Source organism: Megascapheus bottae, chromosome 16 (genome assembly GCF_031878675.1).
Source record: "Megascapheus bottae isolate mThoBot1 chromosome 16, mThoBot2.hap1, whole genome shotgun sequence".
NCBI classification, from domain to species: Eukaryota; Metazoa; Chordata; class Mammalia; order Rodentia; family Geomyidae; genus Megascapheus; species Megascapheus bottae.
This window is the reverse complement of record NC_143524.1, coordinates 51,832,905-51,852,371: the sequence shown is the minus strand read 5'-3', so window position 1 is coordinate 51,852,371 and position 19,467 is coordinate 51,832,905. Positions and strand designations below refer to the sequence as shown.

The 19,467-nt window shown below is 41.3% G+C and overlaps 1 protein-coding gene across 23 annotated transcripts in view; it reads left to right on the top strand.

Annotated features, from left to right (window-relative positions):
* Positions 1–19,467, top strand: part of Dlg2 (discs large MAGUK scaffold protein 2) — a 1,918,473-nt gene that overhangs the window by 1,835,188 nt on the left and 63,818 nt on the right. For all 23 annotated transcript variants that reach the window (XM_090348516.1, XM_090348525.1, XM_090348524.1 and 20 more), the window contains 2 exons: positions 4,979–5,155; positions 14,203–14,278. In XM_090348516.1, the coding sequence (XP_090204642.1) occupies positions 4,979–5,155; positions 14,203–14,278 (253 nt within the window). The remainder of the gene's footprint in view (positions 1–4,978; positions 5,156–14,202; positions 14,279–19,467) is intronic.

The window sequence follows — 19,467 nt, the reverse complement described above, 5'->3', positions numbered from 1 at the left end:
CACATGATCGTCACATGTTACTGCAGTCGAGCATGAGAGGAGAGTGAGCTTTGAGTGGGGGAAGGTTGCTTGCAGAACACACAGGAAGTGCACAGCTCTTGGAGGCAGACAAGATGTTAAGTTCTGGCCCTGTTCCACTCATACGTAGGAGCTGATTGGACAATGGATAGGTACATTGCTGAAGTTATCTCAGGCTGTCTATCCTTGACTACCACACAGAGCTGACTTATGCCTTACAGGGCAGTTGTAAGAAAATAGTATGCATTCAATAAGCCACTCTTGACTTTCTCTTTGAGTCGAGTCTATGGTGTGACTAAGTGGCACTATCACATCTTTAGGGGAAATCCCTAGGTACCATCTTCCTTGGCAGGAGTTCCAGGGAGAATCCCACAAGCAGGCCCCTGAGCTTCTGAGGGCTGTAGCTATCGACACTGAATCCCGTTCTGCCACTTGGTGTTTCTGACTCAGCTCTCTAAGTCTCATTTCCATCATGAACCAAAAACAAAACAAAATAAAACAAAAAAAAACCCACAAAGCTCACGTGGCAGAATGCTCAGAAATAATAATACATTTACTCAGCATCCTCACCCTTCATGGTATTATGCCATCTTTGTCTGCATTTCCACTGGAGTGATAGTCAATATTAAATGACCACATCTAAGATGACGTTAAGAAAAATAGTCCCAACCTCACAGCTAGGAACAGACACTTAAACCCAGATCTTCTCTGTCTCAAGAGCTCTCCTGCCTACTCAGCAGCCTAAAGGGAAACAGTGGATATAAAGTACTTAGCACCTTACCCGGCATGTAATCAGCGCTATTGGGTAGGATGTTTGGGGTCTCAAGCCATCCAGCCCAGCCCGAGGAGAGGCATAAGCTTCGTCCCTTGCTTCCGAATTTCCTCAGTTGGCAAATGTTACCATACAGTGAATTTCAAGAGGGACAGGAGGGCTGAGCAAGCTGTGGCATTATTCCTGTCAGATTCTCCCTGTCTAATGGACTTCGTTAAAAGCACCCTGGGTGGAAAGTTGAGTCTTAATGGCATTTTATAAAAGCTGCTGCGATGAATTAGCATATCAAGCAAATTAAAAACAGCTTAGTGCTTTTTAAATTAGGTAATAGGGCCACTGTAGCATTTTATTTTTCAGATGTGAGGATCCATTAACATCCTGAGGAGCCAGAAGCTGCTGAAATGTCAGCTGCTTGGTTTTAGGAACCTGACAAGCTGGAGTCAGTGTGATCCTAGAAGGACAAATTGTCCCTGAGATAAGTAAAGCTTGCAGAAAGACCATGTTGCTGAGGACATCTGTTACTACAGGCATGGGGAGAAACTCCCCTTTCAGGGACTTTTGAGGCTGGACTGGAACACCATGAGATGAATGGCGCTTCCTGGGTAGCGCCAGAACCAGCCACCCTGCCTCCTCTCTGCACATGGGGAGGCTGAGGCCAGGGAACGAGCAGCTCTTGATGGTAGCGGAGGTTTTTCAGTGGCTTTCCCCAAGGTTGAGGATCTACATGGGGACTCAGACTGCACTGGGTCCTAAGGCAGGAGAGGTGTGGGAGACATCTGTAGAGTCCTGAAGCTGGCACAGTTGAGGAAAGATCCCATAAGTTCAAAGTCCACCAGCTTTCACAATAAGTATGGTTCTCTTCATAATCATGGGTCATATGTGTTGTGCATCTTCAAATGCCAAGCTAGCATTGCATACATTGGCATAAATTATTTCATTGACTCTTACCAGTTCTCTAACATTATACTAACTTTACAGTTAGGAAAACAGAAGAGCCAGACAGTTTAAACAATTGGCTTAGCCCACCGTTAAAAAGTCACCTACCCAGGTGATATGACCCTAAGGTGCCCCTTCTTGGTAACCATGCAGCATCTTTCCTGGTGGCCTCTCTGTCTCCACTCCTCCAGGGACCTGGAGTTCAAGTGCTGTTGGAGTTCAAAAGGACAGAAACAAGCATCAAGAAGTTAGATCTAGGAATTTATGGTGGAAGAAGAGAGCCACCCTGACAGGAAGATGCAAGGCCCTTGGTACTGTCAGGTCATAGTCTGAGGATGACAGGGTAGGAAACTGAGCCACATAATACCATGGCCACAAGTATGAATTTCGGAGTCAGAATTCTTTTTATTCATTCTCCGCAGTTGTCCATGTATTAAATCCCTTAACTTCCTGAAACTCTCATGTGTTCAGGGTGGTTTACGGCAGCCAGAAAAACAATGACTGCTAAGTGTCAAGTTACCTAATATGCTTGTAGTCTGTGGTAGGCATGGACTCTCACCAGTGGTTTCAGCACTTGGTTCTGACCACCACTGAATCTGAAGTTGAATAGAGGCAGAATGAGGGGCACTGACCTAGATGTGAGGTCAGGGAGCAGCCACTGCCTGGAACATGGACACTGTTGCAAACACCCAGAGGGAAAAGCTCAGTTCAGGCTCAGTGGCATGGTTTATACAGAGCGGCCTGGGGAGCTGTTCTTGTTAGAAACGAGTGAGAACACTTCCAAACTCCAAGTTTCCAAATGTCAATCGGAGGCTCCTCTTCTGATAGACCTTGTTAAGGATAAAAAGTCTCAGGCCTACTATTGTACAATTTGTAGAAAGTAGTTTTCTTGATAATCACTCAAAAGAAAAAAGTGGTTCATACTTACTCATTGTCATTGTGTACCTGGCACTGGTTGTGCCTGTGCTCTGTGCTGAACACTTTATGTAACACCTCTCCCACACAATTCTACAATGAAGTCGCTGTTGTCATCATCTCTGTGTCATATGTGGGGTGCAAGGCCAACCAGAGGTGGAACAGGCTCCCCAGGTAACCAAAGATACACCATGGGAAGAGGACATGTCCCCTCAGCATGGCCCCTGACTCTTTCCTACCTGCTCCTTTTCCCTGAAGCCCTTAGCACTAGTCCTACAGACAACTTTATGTAGCTACAGCGTCAGAATCATTGTGTATCCATGTGGCTCAGAAGGGTTCATTCATTCATGTCTTGTCACTGCCAAAGAACTAGCAGAGTCTGTCAGGAGTGTTTCCTGTTTTACCTTTCCCCTTTTCTGAGCTAGGCCCTCCTGTCTGCGTCCTTGAGAGATGGTTGGTAGATGGTCAAAAAATAATTTATTCCAGAGGTCAGCACAAAAACTCTCTCTGCATTTTATCCCTTAGAGATAGCAGTGTCTGGGTTGTAAAGAATTCAACTCCAATATTTGAAACTTAGAAGCTGTCTTCATCTCTTTTATTTTTTTGGTTGCCATGACAGCAGATGTGACATTTCTTTGATGGAAGAAAAAGGAAAAGAAGAAAGAAAGGTGCCACCTCTGGTTCTTAGTGCTTTGAGGGAAAAAAAATCTTACTCACCTAAATCCAGCTTGCTTTCTATGTGTAGTGGCTATACACCAAGGAAATTTTTAGAAGGGAATCAAAGGAATAAATGGGGAGATGGTGAAATTGTTTCTCCTTGGAAGGTGTGTATTGTATGTATGCAATGGTGGAATTTGATTGTGGGAGATACAGCTGAAAGTGGACAGTGCAATATTTGCAGTGAATTATCTCCATGAGAGAACAGCTGACCAATCAGATCTTGGTCACCATGTTTATTCTGTCTCCAACTCTTGCACCCCGCCAGTCATGGGAATTACAGTACATTGGCTCTAGAAAAGGTTCAGCAAGTGTTCTCCAGTGACGAGAAAGAATTCCAATTCAGTAATAAGTATTGAGCCAGGCCTGGAAATTTATGGAAGCAAAACTATTTGTGATTTTTTTTCCATTTAATTATTATCTTACCTGTATGCAAATGTATGTATGTGTGTATGTATATATGTATATCTTCCACTTGCTGCATTTGAAGAATTTATTTAGGTTATTATATTAACCCCATCAGATAACCAGTGTCAGAAATGGTCTAATACTTGATGGTCTAAAAGAATCACAGACACTGAGGAAGCATTACTTTTCATTGTCTTTCCCTGTGACAAAGATAGGAGTTCCACAAGTTGATGCTTTGGAGAGAATTTGTTTATATTATAAAAGCATTTTTCTCTAGAAAGTTGTGATGCTCTACATTTCATAATTCTCTGCAGTTACTTTTTGTGCAAGTGTGGAGTTGAAATCAAGGCCTCACACATGCCAGGCAAGTGCTTACTATCCCCATTGGAAACTTCTATTTTTACAGTACTACGTGTGAACTTAATACCTGAGTCTTGTTAGGCAGACACGCTGCCCTGTGAATTACGCTTGTAGCCACATAGAATTAGTTTGCAAACATATAAGTAAATATTTTGGATGGTGTGCAATTGTACACACGGTATTAGCTGAAATGTAGTAGATTCAGGGGAGAACGCAATGTAATATCCTAGAAAGGCTTAATCAAAGTTCAATGAATATAAATACCAAGAAACAGGTACTCAAAGGGAGTGGGTTGGGTCAAGGGAAGGGAGGAATACAGGAATGATGAAGAGAAGCAGGGGTAGAATGTAGTCAAAACCATAATGTGTATTTTACAAATTAAGAAAAGTGAGGGATTGGGAGCCTGTGATGGATGGGAAAGGGTGTTGTGTTGTTGATCAAGATGTGCTGTATTCATGAGCCAACTCCTTTGTACAAGTACTTAGAGATAATACAAATATTTAAAAAAAAACACTGGTTGTAATGAGAGGAAAACACCTCAGGTAGTAAATCCATTATTTGTGACCCCTGATTATTACCTTGTCATATGTGATGATCTTCAAAATGGAAGCAGACCAGTTTGGGGGACCCACCGTATTTCAGGAATCTGTAGTTTGCCGCTATTACCAGCAAGGAAAAGAAAGAATCTCAGTTTGTGATCCAAACAGGACATGGACTGTGTTCCAGGCAAGGCTGCTGGAGTTAATATCCAATAGTGATAGGGTCTCAGGGCAAAAGTCAGGAGCACAGATCAGGACTTGGCTAACCCTCAGATCACTCACTCATCATGCTGTCTCTTGTCACTTCTTTCAGAGCAATGTTTGACTATGACAAGAGCAAGGACAGTGGGCTGCCGAGTCAAGGCCTTAGTTTTAAGTATGGAGATATTCTCCATGTCATCAACGCCTCGGATGATGAGTGGTGGCAAGCCAGGAGAGTCACGCTGGAGGGAGACAGTGAAGAGATGGGTGTCGTCCCCAGCAAACGGAGGTAAGAATGCTGGGGTGATTTGGGGTGTTTGTTCCTCCACTAACCGGCATGGAAGTGAAGGATGCTGGGGGAAACTTCACAAAATAACTATTCAAGTAGGATTGGCAGTCTACAGGAAAATTGTCAGTGGTGACAGGTGACGTGAATAAAAATTTCTCATTTCACTCATGTGAAGATGTTACCAAAATTGGTGACAGTGGCAAGGCATAAAAGGAAAAGAAGATTCTAAAACTTCCCCCAGCAACCGCTTGTCAATCATCTGACTTCTGATTGCATGCTCAAGTGAGTTTATTCCAGAGGTTTGTCGTTTATGAATGTATTGATAGAAAGACAAGATAGAAGTCAAATAAAGCAGGAGATTTACTAAGCCAAGGCTGTGGCACTGTTATTCCTTCAACACTGATGAAAATTTCCATCCCAAATTCAGGTGTGCGGGATATGAGTTGGGATATATGAGCTTGGGATATTTTTCTGTCTTAGCCCTGTTCCGCTCCACACAATTCCCATTCATCATTCAGATAGCACTGTGTGAGTGCCTTCTGTGCTACAGCATCCAGGCTTTTCTCATCCACACATTTCTTCAGTTCTGATTTGAAATATCACACGTATTCCTCAGGAATGGCTAGCTTCTTCACCTCTGCTTGCAGCATCTAAGCCTCCTCACCAGATTAATTTTCTTCCCTACAAAGATCGTTTTGACACTAAGATGTTATCCATAAAACAGAAATCGACCTTCTCCTAGAAAACAGATGTAGTGCACAATCTTGCAGAAATGATACTTGTCCAAAACTGTCTTCAACTTACCCCTGGCCACTGGCTTCTTGAAGAGTTCCTATCCTTAGGTCTCCAGACCCAGACGCCTTGTGTGAAGCTGAATACTCAAGCGGAGTTCCACCCAAAGGGATTCAATAATGAAGAAAAACTTTAGTGGACCTGTGTAAATTATGCCCCAAGGATAACTAAGATCAACTGCAATGCACAAAAAGAAGCCTAATCTCCTTTGTGCTCTGCCAAACACAACTGGGGAAGGGTGTGGTGGAGCAGGAAGCAGGCCAGTGGCTGTTTCCTAACTCTCTCTCCCCTTCATGAGAAGAATGGACTGGCTGAAACTCCAGGGAGTCTTTGCATCCCTAGCCTTTGCCTAGGTACCTCACTCTTGCACGTATTTCTCTGGGTCTCTTCAGACCTCAGGTTTCCTAGGTAATTGCCTGCTAGTACATAGTGAGAGCATTGTGACTTTGTCCTGTGGTTTAGTGGTGGTGTTGTTTTCAAATTATATTCAAAGCAGGTGCTTCTTAGTTTATTTGCAGTCTGTTTTTTCCATTTCTAGTTCAGATTTTTAAAATGTCAAAACCACATGCATTGTGAGTTGTTCTGATTTAACTAATCAGAGTGGTCTGAAAAGCTATTGTATAGACAGAGGAGCCATCTTGTTGATAGAGCCACATAAATCTAAGTAGTGGAGGAAAGAAAGCCATACCAAAAATAGATTTCAGCTCATTGGTAGTACAGAAATTCTTCTAGTCTATGCATGGCATGGACAATCTGGGACAATATCAAAGGAATTGAAATTTAGGATAGCAGAATCAAACTATGTGATTATTTTTCAGTTGTATTTTATGGTGCGGGTGATGTATAGAAGGGTTACAGTTACATTCATCAGGTAGTAGGTACATTACTTCTTGAGAATTGATACCTCTTGCCATATTTTTCTGGAGAAAAATCATACCCATATGTGGTATGATTTTTAGATCCCCTTTTAATCCTCAGGTTCTGTGATTATAACCAGTTGGTCATTCATTCATTTTGTTCCCTGAGAGAGAAACTTTCAGTGCTATCCCTCCTAAAAGGATAATTTCCTACCTGCTGAAGGTCATTCTTGAACTATTATAATTCCTTTCATCTCAACAGCCGTGTTTAGAAGCTCGGCACTGGTGGATCACGCCTGTTATCTTAAACTACTCAGTAGGTTGAGATGTGAGGATCATGGTTTGAAGTCAGCCTAAACAAGAAAGTCCATGAGACTCTTATATCCAAAACACCAGAAGTAGAGCTGTGGCTCAAGTGGCAGGAGCACTAGTCAAGACACACACACACACACACACTCTCCCCCCACCCCAAGCCGGGTGCAGTGGCCCATGCCTGCAATCATAGCTACTGAGGAGAAGATCTGAGGATCACAGTTCACAGCCAGCCCAAGCACAAAGTCTGTGAGACTTTTATCTCCAATTAACCACCAGAAAACCAGAAGCGGTGCAGTGGCTCAAGGGGTAGTGTGGTAGCGTTGAGCTGAAGAGCTCAGGGACAGTACCTAGGCCCAGAGTTTAATTCCCACAACTGACCGAAACAAAAATTTACATACTACAGCTTACCTGATCTGCAGTATTGATATTTTTATTTGTATTATATTTCATGAAGAGAATAGAGAATAGTAGTTCCTCCCCCTCAGAAATAGATTAATTTGCTGTAAATAAAAGGTACTTGTTTAAGCATGCATATTTATATATATTTTTTTTATCAGTCCTGGACTTGAGCTCAGGGACTGAGCACTGTCCTTGGACTTTCTCAAGGATAGAGCTCTACCACTTGAGCCTCAGCACCACTTGTAGCTTTTTTCTATATATGTGGTACTGAGGAATTGAACCCAGGTCTTCATGCATGCTAGGCAAGCACTCTACCAGTAGGCCCAACTTCCCAGGCTCAGTATGCATTTATATTTTATATGAAATCCGTAGCTATAGCTGAGCCATAATGGCTCACACCTGTAATCCTGGATATTTAGGAGACTGAAATTTAGGAACTGTGGATCAAACCAGCCCAGGGAAGGTGAGTCTGTGACTTTTATCTACAATAAACTATGCAAAAGCCACAAATGGAGCAGTGGCTCAAAGTGATAGAGAACTAGCCTTGAGCACCGAAGCTCAGGAACAGTGCCCAGTCCTTGAGTTCAATCCACAGAACACATACAATTATAGCTATAAATAAGTTTCTGCTTAGGATTTTAGTTATTTCAGAAATATTGCTTTTATTGGTTTGAATAGATATGGAAATAATTTCTGTTTTGAAAAAGGGGGCGGGGAGTTTGGCCTAGTGGTAGAGTGCTTGCCTAGCATGCATGAAGACCCGGGTTCGATTCCTTGGCACCACATACATAGAAAAAAGCCGGAAGTGGTGCTGAGGCTCAATTGGTAGAGCTCTAGCCTTGAGAAACTCCAAGGACAGTGCTCAGGCACTGAGCTCAAGCCCAGGACTGGCAAAAAAAAAAAAAATTAAAAAGGGAGGAAATTTAGGGAAAGTTATTTTGTAATTCTTTATTTCTTTTTAACCTATCTCTGAAATATAGTGTATCTATTACTCCTATCCTGGAACTATTCATAATGGATAACGTCCATGTATTGCTTTACCCTTTACAAAAATGTTTCTGGTCTGATGGTTCCTCAGCATAAAACTGTAAGACCAAAAAATCTGAATGCTGTCATTTTCCCCATCGTTTTTGAAGATGATGAATGTATCTGATGAATGAAAGTCTCCCATGTTACTGCTTTTAAGTTCTTTACTATTATTCAGTGAGTTAAACCTCATAAACCCTGTGAGTAAGATGTTCGCTTTTAAATGAAGAAGTTGAAACCCAGAGAGGTTGTTTTTTTATTGTTTTTTTTTTTTTTCAATTTGCTTGAAATTGCTCGTCTAGTAAATAGCAGACAGGGGACTTGAATTCAGCCTATAAAATTGTTCTTAATTCCGGCAATCCTGCCTCCCAACAATACAAAAAGGAGTATTGACTAAAGCTAATTCAGCAAATACTGTTGGGGAATGCCTGGCGCAGACCTGCCCTGTGTTACATAACCATAGACACCTGCTGAGCCCAAGATGGTCCATGACTGTGGGCTCAGCAGGTGCCTGTGGCATAAATACTCTGTGACTAGGCCAGAAAGGCTCCATTACAAAGGTGAAAGAGTAGTGGACCGAAGGATGTATTCTATCTGATGATCTCACTGACTACATAATATAGTTCATTTTTGTGGCTATAACTCAGAAATTGGGTCACTTATTAAGTATACAGGCTTGTTTGCTCTGGTACTGGTTGAAGAGTCACATCTAATCAATGTCTCACTTGTAGAGATAGCAGAATGATGAGGCTTTGAAGGGCATCAAGGGCAGGAAGGGGTAAGAGAGGCAGAGCTTTTCTACTAGACCCACCCTCATCATAACCCAGCCATGTATCAATGACTCAATAGATGACTCCTGTCAGGAGGGCAGGATTCTCATACCATATACCCCCCCACAGGCTCCACCTGGTCCTACCCCTCCAAAGGCTCGCATTTCAACCTGAGTTTGAATGGGAACACTGTGTGTTATGCCAGATGCTTCCGAATCCCAGGTTTTCCACTTAATTTTCAGAGGAGAGTCATAAAGTGAGAGCCAGTTCTCAAGTAATCTGTCCTGGGATCCCAGCCAGCCACAGGCTCACACAAGGTCTTTCTGAGAACAAGACTACATGTCTTTCCACTATCTCGGGAGCACTACCCTAAGAGCACTCACTGATTATGGAAACAGTACCAGAGAATCTGAATAGTGTGCCAAAGTTCCACTGGCAGCAGGGAGTGAGGCCAAGATCAGAGCATACATCTTTCTTGTATCACTATCAGCAATTGAAAAGGTTTGGGCTCTTCATATCCCTATGGCTTCCAGATCTGGTGATCCATTTTGGGAGGATCCCCTTAGAAGGAAACAGCCCTTGCCTTTGTCACACCTGGCATGAAGGGGTCACAATGGCAGTGAGACCCTAAAGCAAGGTATCTTTCACAGGGTGAGAAAATTGGAAACAAGGAAGACAAGTGACACTGGAGACAGCTGTACCATAGTTGTCATAGCAGCCTGCCACATGCTCACTCTGAGACTCTGTTCCAAAGGGTTTTACACTTTACCTCCAGCATAATTTCCCAAAGTATGTTGTTGTAATTTGACCAGCATGAAAACTGAGATCTCAAAGGTACAACGACTGCCCTCAGTCACAGAACTGAGGCAGAGGCAGATCTCAAACCCAGGCTTGTGTGATTTCAGAACCTGGGTACACAGCCTAGAATCTCTGTTTTCTTTGATTATAGTTTATGAGAGGCCAAACTAAGATTTCTTCCCGAGTGTCTTAATCCAGATGTCTTTTCACTGTCCCATAGTAACCAAACATGGGTGGTCAGATGACAACCCATGTCTTGCACAAACATTTGTCACTTTACTTTCACAGCAAGCCTGTGATTACCAATATGTAATCTGTTTGCCCTCCTCCAGGGCCTGGAGAACACAGGCAAACTCCGCGGAACCAATCAGGTTCCACTGTCCATGTCTCCAAGTCTGACCCACTATGTGATTGGCTGGAACCTGGACATACCAGAAAGGTTGAGGGAGACAGTGACCTCACTGAAGTGTGAGCACGAGGTGCTTTCTGCTGATACTACGTGTCAGAGTTCATTGCTCAAATTTTGCCATCCAATTTGTATTCAGTATACTGGTCAGGGACAAGATTAGGAGGATTCTTTCTGCTCAAATAATCTCATTAATTGTGAGGGGAAAGAGTAGCAGTCATTCCCGTTGGGATTGAGTCAGTGAGTATCTACCATTTCTGTTCTTTACTTTTTTGTACCAGGTCTGGGGTTTGAATTCAGGGCCTCACACTTTTTCTGCTCAAGGCTGGTGTCCAAAACTCACCATCATTTCTTTTTCTTTTCATGTATCTTTTATTGTAAGTAACAGAAGGGTTACATTATATTCTCCAGATAGAAAGTGCATTATTCACAAGCATGTATGCGCATGTGTGTGCACACACTGCTCCCGGGGATTGAACTCAAGGGTTTGTGCGCTGTCCTTGAGCTTATTGCTCAAGTCTAGAACTAGACCACTTGTGGCACAACTCCAATTCTGGCTTTTTCATAGTTAATAAGAGAGAAGGGTCTTGTGAAATTTTCTGCCCAGACTGGCAATTTTTTTTCTCATACTTGTTTAAAGATTAATAACCATACATGGTAAATAGTATATAAATCTCTGTGTATGCATGCCTAATGTTGTTCTTGTTAAACCTTTTCTGATTTAAATGATGAACTTCTAAAATGATCTAACAGGTCTACTTCTTTTTTTAACTCCCATATGCTAGTTGTACGAAATGGGGGCAATTCCCCCTGGGGGCATTACCATACAAGCACACTACATATCCCATCACACTCACTGCTCTGGAACTCCTCCTCCTCATCCCTTCCTCCTTCTGAAAACAACTTCGTCAGGTGTCATTGTCCTATTTTCATGCATGCACATGAAGTCCTTTGCCTGTGGTCATCTTCATTCCTGCTCTGTTAGCTCTCCCCTCCCAGGGTGGCCACTCCCCACAGCAGGCTTCATGTCACTTCCCTGTCACTTCTTTTATTTTTTTTACTGTGCTCTACTTGTATCAAGGGGCTGCACCATAGTGTTGAGATCACATACTATGATCAGAGTCACCCTCTCTTACCACTTCCTCTTTCCATGTCCTCCAGGCACCTGTTGGCCTATACCCTCCCTTGAGATTCTCTATACCATCTTCACACATCCTTATGACATTTCAGAAGTATTCACCTTCCATGGTTGGGATATATATATATATATGTATATATATATGTACATATATATATATATGAAATTGAAAAGGATAATACTAGAAATCAGGGAACAGAAGCAGAACGCTGAATCTAGATAATTCTTTTCAACTATTCTGAGTATTTGGACTCAGGTATGAATACTGAATTCAGTTAGATGTATGTTTGGGTTCTATAGCCATCAGGGAATTATGCAAAATGTATTTCATGTAGCTGTGGATTGTCTGCACACTATAATGATTTGGGGAGTGTGCAATAAACCAGTGGATTCTATCATTAGTTTGACCTAAGACAAAAGAGTCAGAATAAAATTACACTCTAACTGTTCTGGAAGAATCTGAAGAGATGAATGTGAATTACTTGTAACGTGGATGAAAAGTGGAAACGCTGAGGAAGCTTAGAGCAGGCCTTTTCCCAGGGAACAGCTCTTTGCTTGGCCCCTTCTCGTAGCTGAAGTCTTTCTTGCTCTCCTCCCAACTGTTGTAAGTTAGGTGCAAGAAGAGACTAAGCGGAACATACTGCTTTAATATTGGAGGTGAGATATGAAACATTTTGTTCAGCTGCTTCCACTCAAATATTCTAGTCTCATACTGCAATAAATATATTCTGAAACTTCACTCTGTAACTATAGAAACCCTGATCTTCACTGTGGTGCAGTTAGAAACACAAAAGCGCTCTCAGTTAGAAAGGAGTATGCAGTTAATTACTGATCTATGAATAGCATAAACCAGTAAGTTTCTATAGGTTTAGGGATTTTTTTCTCTGTCCTCAGAAATAAAATCTTGACATTAATACTAGCCATATTTAAGCCAAGTCATATTAAAACAATTGACAGAGGAGCATTTTTATTTGTTCAGCATTATTTATTGAAGACTTGCATATAAACTATTGGTCTTGTCCTCAAGAAATTTTTTTTAATTTTTAGTTCTTTTTTATTGTAATTAATAGAAGGGTTACAGTAATATTCGACAGATAGAAGGTACATTACTTCACATACATTGATACCCCTTCTCATGTCTTGGTCCCCATTTCCTTCCCCCTATCACCTCCCCCTTCCCTATTTCAAATAAACATATTACAGTATATCAGATAACAAGGTAAGATACTGTAACAATATGAGAATAACCAAGGGACAGCAAAAGAGATGAGAAATGACATAGTACATTAAGAACAACAATCACACATTATATAGCTCTTGTTCCCATATTCTTTCATTTAGCCTCATCCTATATGGCCTTATGTATCTAGGTTTTGAGCTATCCTTTGTTAGGAGAGTCCTAGGTTTGTACCAATTATTACAAATGAGGGAAACCATTGAGCCTGGGTTCCTTTGGGTCTGGCTTACTTCACTTAATATGGTTTTTTTTCTGAAGTCTTTGCATTTCCTTACAAACGGGGCAATGTCATTCTTTCTGATGGCAGCACAAAATTCCATTGTGCATAAATACGACAACTTGTTGATCCAATCATCTACTGAGGTTGCTCTCAAGAAATTTTATATGGGCAGTGCCAGAGCAGAATAAACTGAAGGTAATGAAAGACTGGCACAAACAAAATTAAATGCCATTGTGAGTCAGAAAAAAGGAAATCCATGTCTAACTGGAAAGACTGGGGAAAACCAGGGAAATATTTAAGTCCTTTTTTTCTTTTTTATTTTTTAACTACAGTCTTCAAATAGATGTTTAGATGGTACCAATTTTATCTTCCTGGAATTTCTCAAACCCATCTGTCTCCTCCACTCATTTTGTCCATCATTTATTGCATACATTATGGTCACAATTTCTAAGTAGGCACGAGCGTCCTCCAGTTCTCTTACTAGATCTGTTTTCCACCTGCACCAAGCTTAGTATTTAAAATTCTTATTTGATTGTGTCATTTTGTTGCCTTATATCCTTGAATGACACATCTAGATTCTTCTAGGAGGCCAATGGTTCACACATGTAATCCTAGATACTTAGGAGGCTGAGATCTGAGGATCGTGGTTCAAAGCCATCCCACGAGACTCTCATGTACAATTCACCACCAGAAAACCGAAAGTGGCACTGTGGCTCAACATGGTAGAGTGCCAGCCTTGAGCTGAAGAGCTCAGGGACAGCATCCGGGCCCTGAGTTCAAGCCACAAAAGAAAAAAAAATAGGAAGGGAGAGAGAGGGGGGAGGAAGGGAGGAAGGGAAGGAAGGAAGGAAAGAAGGAAAGAGAAGAAAAGGAAGGAAGATTCTTCTAGGAAAAGATCTGAATCTGTGAAGTAGCTCATTCTTTATAAAGAACCCATGGTCTTACTCACCTCACTTCTGCAGGCTGCAGTGTTCCAGCTTGAACATGTCACAGCTGGACACTGTGCATCCCCTCTGAACATTTCCTACCAACACCGCCTCTCCCATCCTTCCAGCCAGTGATAGACCTTTTATTTTCTATTTTCTTTAGGGTGGAAAGAAAAGAACGCGCCCGATTGAAGACAGTGAAGTTTAATGCCAAGCCTGGAGTGATTGATTCGAAAGGGGTAGGTACCACATAGTAGAAGCATTCAGTTCTCTTGGTTGCCATGGATTCAGTGATAATGAGCATTTAGGCCTTTAGTACTGAACAAACTAAGGGGCCACTGCACAGTCATGAATGTATTGCTAAAAGTAATCATGTCATTTCTGATTAAGCAAACTGATTATAAATATGGTAAATGCTGGGGGTAAAGCTAGTGGACAGAAACCGTGTTAATGTGATGATAACGGAGAAAAAAAGTATATGGTTTAAGTGGTTTTAATTTTTATTTCAAATGAATGTTCTAAAAGGCTAGATTCACTAAAGCTATCTATTATTGTACTACACATTATAAAGTGAAGAGTAGCTATGAACAGAGACAGTGGATCACTTCAGTGAATATGTGGATTGTTGTGACAGACATCAAAATAAAATGCACTCACAATGTATATGCATTGAAATAATAGCTCTAATGAGATACAATTCATATAGCTACAACGCACTCAAATTTAGAATTGTACAAACACACCCCAGTCAGTTTGAGAGCATTTTCTCACTCCATAAAGGAACTCTTATCAATTAGCATTCAATTCCCTTCTTTGCGACCTCCCATCCCTACCCCATCTCAAAACTATCAACAGCCACGGATCTTGTTGCCAATATATTGGACATGGGCATTTTATATTAATGGAATCATACATTATGTTGGCTTTCATGACTACTATCCTACTTTATGTAATCTTTTCATGTTGCATTTACGTTGTCCCATTTATAAGTACTTCATTTCTTTTTATTGACATGTAATATTCCATGGTATGGATATATTACATTAATGTATCATCAGTTGGCAGAGATTTGGGATGCTTACAGTGGTTAGCCATTGTGGATGATGTTACTGTGAATATGTCTGTTCAAGATTTTAGGTGACATTTGTTTATACTTCGGTAAAATTGTTGATCCCTGAAGCTATATCACAACTCTATCCTTAGCATTTCAAGGAACTGCTTGGTTTTTTTTCAAAGTGATTGCACAATTTCACATTTCCACCAAGCAGTATTTGAGCATTGCAGTTTGTCTACATCCTCACTGACATTTGTTACACTGTTTTACTAAACACATCTTCCTAAGTATCTCATTTTAGTTTTGACTTGTATTTTTCTAATGAATATTGCTGTTGAATAGCTTGTGCTTATTTGTGTATTTTCCTTGGGATATGTGTACTCTGATACTATCCCCATCTTTTATCTTGTTTTTTAATCTTTTAAAATATACGTTGTTATTATTAAAGTGTTGTACAGAGCGGTTACCATTTCATTGGTCAGCTAATAGGTATTTCTTTTTTGGACAATGTTTGCTTTTGATCTTAAGGGTCAAGAATTCACTCTTTTACTATTAAGTATGAATATTAGTTATAGCTTGTACAGCTTTTTGACTTCTTAGTCAATATTAGTATCTTATCACAGTGCTGTAGAATAACTTTTCACCTTCTCTCATCCTATTCTCTTTTCCTTCCGTTTTCTTGCTGCCCTAACAACTGTGGCTTGTTACATGTTATGTTAAAGCTATAGATAGCCTCAGAGTTCTCCGCATAGTAGTACAGGTTACAAAGTAATTATTTTACATACATGAAAAAACGTTTTAATGTCCCTGATGAACTTGAAAGCTATTTTCTTGTATGACCCCAAGAACAGTGGCCACTTAGTAGTGAGCCCAGGATTGATCCTTCTAGTTCTCTCTTGGACTTGGCTTCATCATTTTACCACATGCCTACTCTCCTCCTTAATAGACATCCAAGTCCTATCCTAGAATTTATGATTATTTTATTGCTGTTTTTATCTCCTAGGGCCTGAGTGCTGTCCCTAAGCTTTCGTGCTCAAGGGTAGTACTCTACCACTTTAGCCACAGCTCCACTTTGAGCTTTTTGGTGTTTAATCAGTCTCATGCACCTTCCTGGGCTGGCTTCAAACTGCAATCCTCAGATCTCAGCCTCTTGAGTAGCTAGGATGATTTCAAGAGTGAGCCATCAATGCCCAGCTCTAGAATCTATATTCTAATCATTGGTTAATAGCTAATAGTCTCTAACACGTGCAGTTGAAAAGCACACCACACAAATTTTGACCTTAGTAAAGATAAATCTAATCCGTTATTGATGTTGCAGTTCTTGGAAAGGTCTCCTGTACAAGGCCTAACTGAATCTGGCTCATGGCAGATATTTGACATAAACTATCTGATAAATGTCAATAACCATGTAATTACTGAAGGCTAGCAAGGTCTCAGAGATAGAAAGCAAATTGAGACTTCTCCTTAGTGTTTCCATGTTCTTTTCACTGCCCAAGAAAGGATTCAGATGTGAACCAAAGTAAGGAAACGGAGGGAAGTTTATTCTGGAATGAAAGGCAAAGCAAACTTGAATGAAGAACGTTATTTTTTTAGCATTAAGGTAGAACAGGGCAGGAAATTCCTAGAATGGGTTGAGATTTTTCTAGGATACAGTTTATTGTGTCCTTGTATGAGGTTTTGGTACAACAGCGATCACTGCAAGGTGAGTGAGATAGAGACTGGATCTCCCATGGGCCAGGTGTGCAGGCATGTGTTTCTGTTTGAGCCATCTCATGATGTCCTGCTGCCATAAGCTCTCCAGTTGCAGTCGCTGCCACTCACTGTGCTGTCTTTCCCCTGTGCCTATCAAACTGCCTAAGTCTCAAGCATAAGAGGAACTGTTTTCGCTTTGCAATCGCATTTTTCTGATTTGCAACATGGCTTCCATCAGCAAATCCCTGTGAGGTAGATTTACTCATGATCTAATAGGCAATAAAACCAAAGTTTTCCAGATTTCTATGAGAACAAATACCTGGACGAGAATACCTTGCTTATCCCAAAACAGAAAGCACAATGTAGAAAGAAGGAAGAGCACTGGAGAAAGGAGACCAGCATCTTGGTGAAGAGTTAGGCAGGTGGGGTCAAGAGATTCCACTCACTGTAAGTCAAGGGCAAGGACTGTAGAAATAGTGGGTAAAGAGAGCTCAGTGCCCCAGACATTGTAGGTAAATCCAGGATAAACTGCACAGGCAGATTGTTTAGAATGGAAAAGGGAAGAGGGTACTTGAAATAACATTATCATTAGCTGGCATTTACAGAGCATTTTCATATGTCCTGAGGGCTTGAGAGTGAAAGCAGTGATTGTTGGAAGAGCCTCGAGTTCACTGGGAACTGGTGGAACAGGCTGTGATAAAAGCCTCAGGAGCAGTATGTAGAGGCCTGTAAGTGATTTAGATTATGAGCACAGCAATGGCCCGAAAGCACTTTATAAAGAACTTGGTCTGTAATGAGCCTGTTGACACTTGAGTTACTTCTACCGAACTAGACAGGATGTTCCGTGCCTTATAAGGTGTCAAACCAATTAAAAAGGCAAGATTATTCATCTCATTGGGTTCCCAAAGAGAAACATAGGCAGGTAACGAATAATAGTACAAGATAGTCAGAGATGATCCCTCAACATGTAGGACAAGAACAATTTTCACTTTAAAAGAAACTGGGGGCCTGAGCTTCAGGAAGATTAACTTCTCTAAGATGACACCATTTCTAGGTACAAGCATCAGGTTTAAGTTCAGATCAGTCTGAGAGCAGAACTCCTGCTCTTTGCGTGATGTTACTCCATACACATTAGGCCTTGAGTAAAAGACAGGCCCTGAAACAGGAGGTGATGTTGGATGAAGATCTTGTAGTAGTTTTTTTGTGTGTGCACCCTGGAAACAGCATCCTCATGACACTGTCCAGGCTTGTGAGCTAAGGGGCACACACCCCAGTGCGTAGGGGCGTGATGGTGCCCCCCTGTGGTCACACTCGGAGCTGACCCACAAGATCAGAGAATTTGCATGAAAGCCTGAAGGGAGTTTAGAATGTCCTTGAACTTTTGAGCCTATCTAAGAGGAAATGTGAGAATCTCTGTCTGAAAGTGCTGTTTACACATGAAAACAGCCAGACTCTCCAGCCACAGTTTGTGAAGCCTTTCACAAAGTCTGTGTCTACACATAGTTCAGTCAGCAGCCTGCACCATTCCAGCATGTCTAGTCCCTAAAATGCACTTGGATGTGGATTAGAAAGAGCAGGCTGGAGATGGGTCTCAAGTCCCCTCAAGAACCCCTGCTGGGAACACCTCTAGGTTTTCAAGGAGTCTCCATTCAAACTAGTCTCCGGCAAACACTTAATCAACTCTTAATTCCTTTCATTGTCCTTGTAATTTTTTTCATTACTTTCCTAAGTAATCATTCAGTTATCTTCTTGCCCTGCCTAGGTGGTTACATAATCTTCAGAGTCAGCAGTAATAACATTGAAAATGCAGTAACTACTTGGGGGTTGCCATCCTTTTACTTTAGAACTTAAAGTAAAATGACAATGCACTATATTGTTCTGCTAATAGGAAGAGCTAGTAGTATCTTTATTGTATGTTGGCAAAATGTAGTAAATGTGTTTGTCCTTTTTGCACGTAGCAGGAGCCACATACAGTTCTTAATTACTACAACAAAACTGGAGAGAAAATCATTTATTTCTCTGTATGGATTTGAGCTGAAGGTTAGGGAAGAAATCTGAACTTGTGTTCAACTTATTCCAAAGCACATGATCTGGTTATTAAAGCTATGCTCTTCCCTATTAAGACTGTCAGAGTTGTGCATTGAGAACTAGGAGGAAAACAGTGTGGCTTTGTCAGAAATGACCTGAAGCATAAAGTTAATTCCTGGAAAGAGGAAGCTGGCTCTGCTTCATAGTGTGCATCTTCCTCGATGACCATTTCTGGTGAGCCGGTACTGCACACTTTCTCTACTATACTTGTAAGGCTTAGTAAACATGTTCACAGATGGCAGCTGGAGAGGCAGTTGGGGAGGTAAAGAAGAATCAAGTCTTGGTTACTGGCCTGGGAGAGCAGGTGTTCTGAAGGGAAGATGTCTCCTAGAAGTGATAATACCAGACAAAAGAAGCAGTCAATGTGCCATTAAGGGCAAAGGAAAAGGAGAGACAGACTTGTAAACGGACAGAATTTAAACTTGGCTTAAGGGATTGGTAACATTTAGATGTGAGAGGCAGGTAAGAGAAGGATACAGGATAGGCAGGAAAAGAAACATGGTTTACATTGACTGCAAAGAAGAGCTTATCAAGAAAAACAAAGGACTCAAGACTAGGAGTTAGGCTTCAGTCAGTTCCGATGCCCCAGATTTT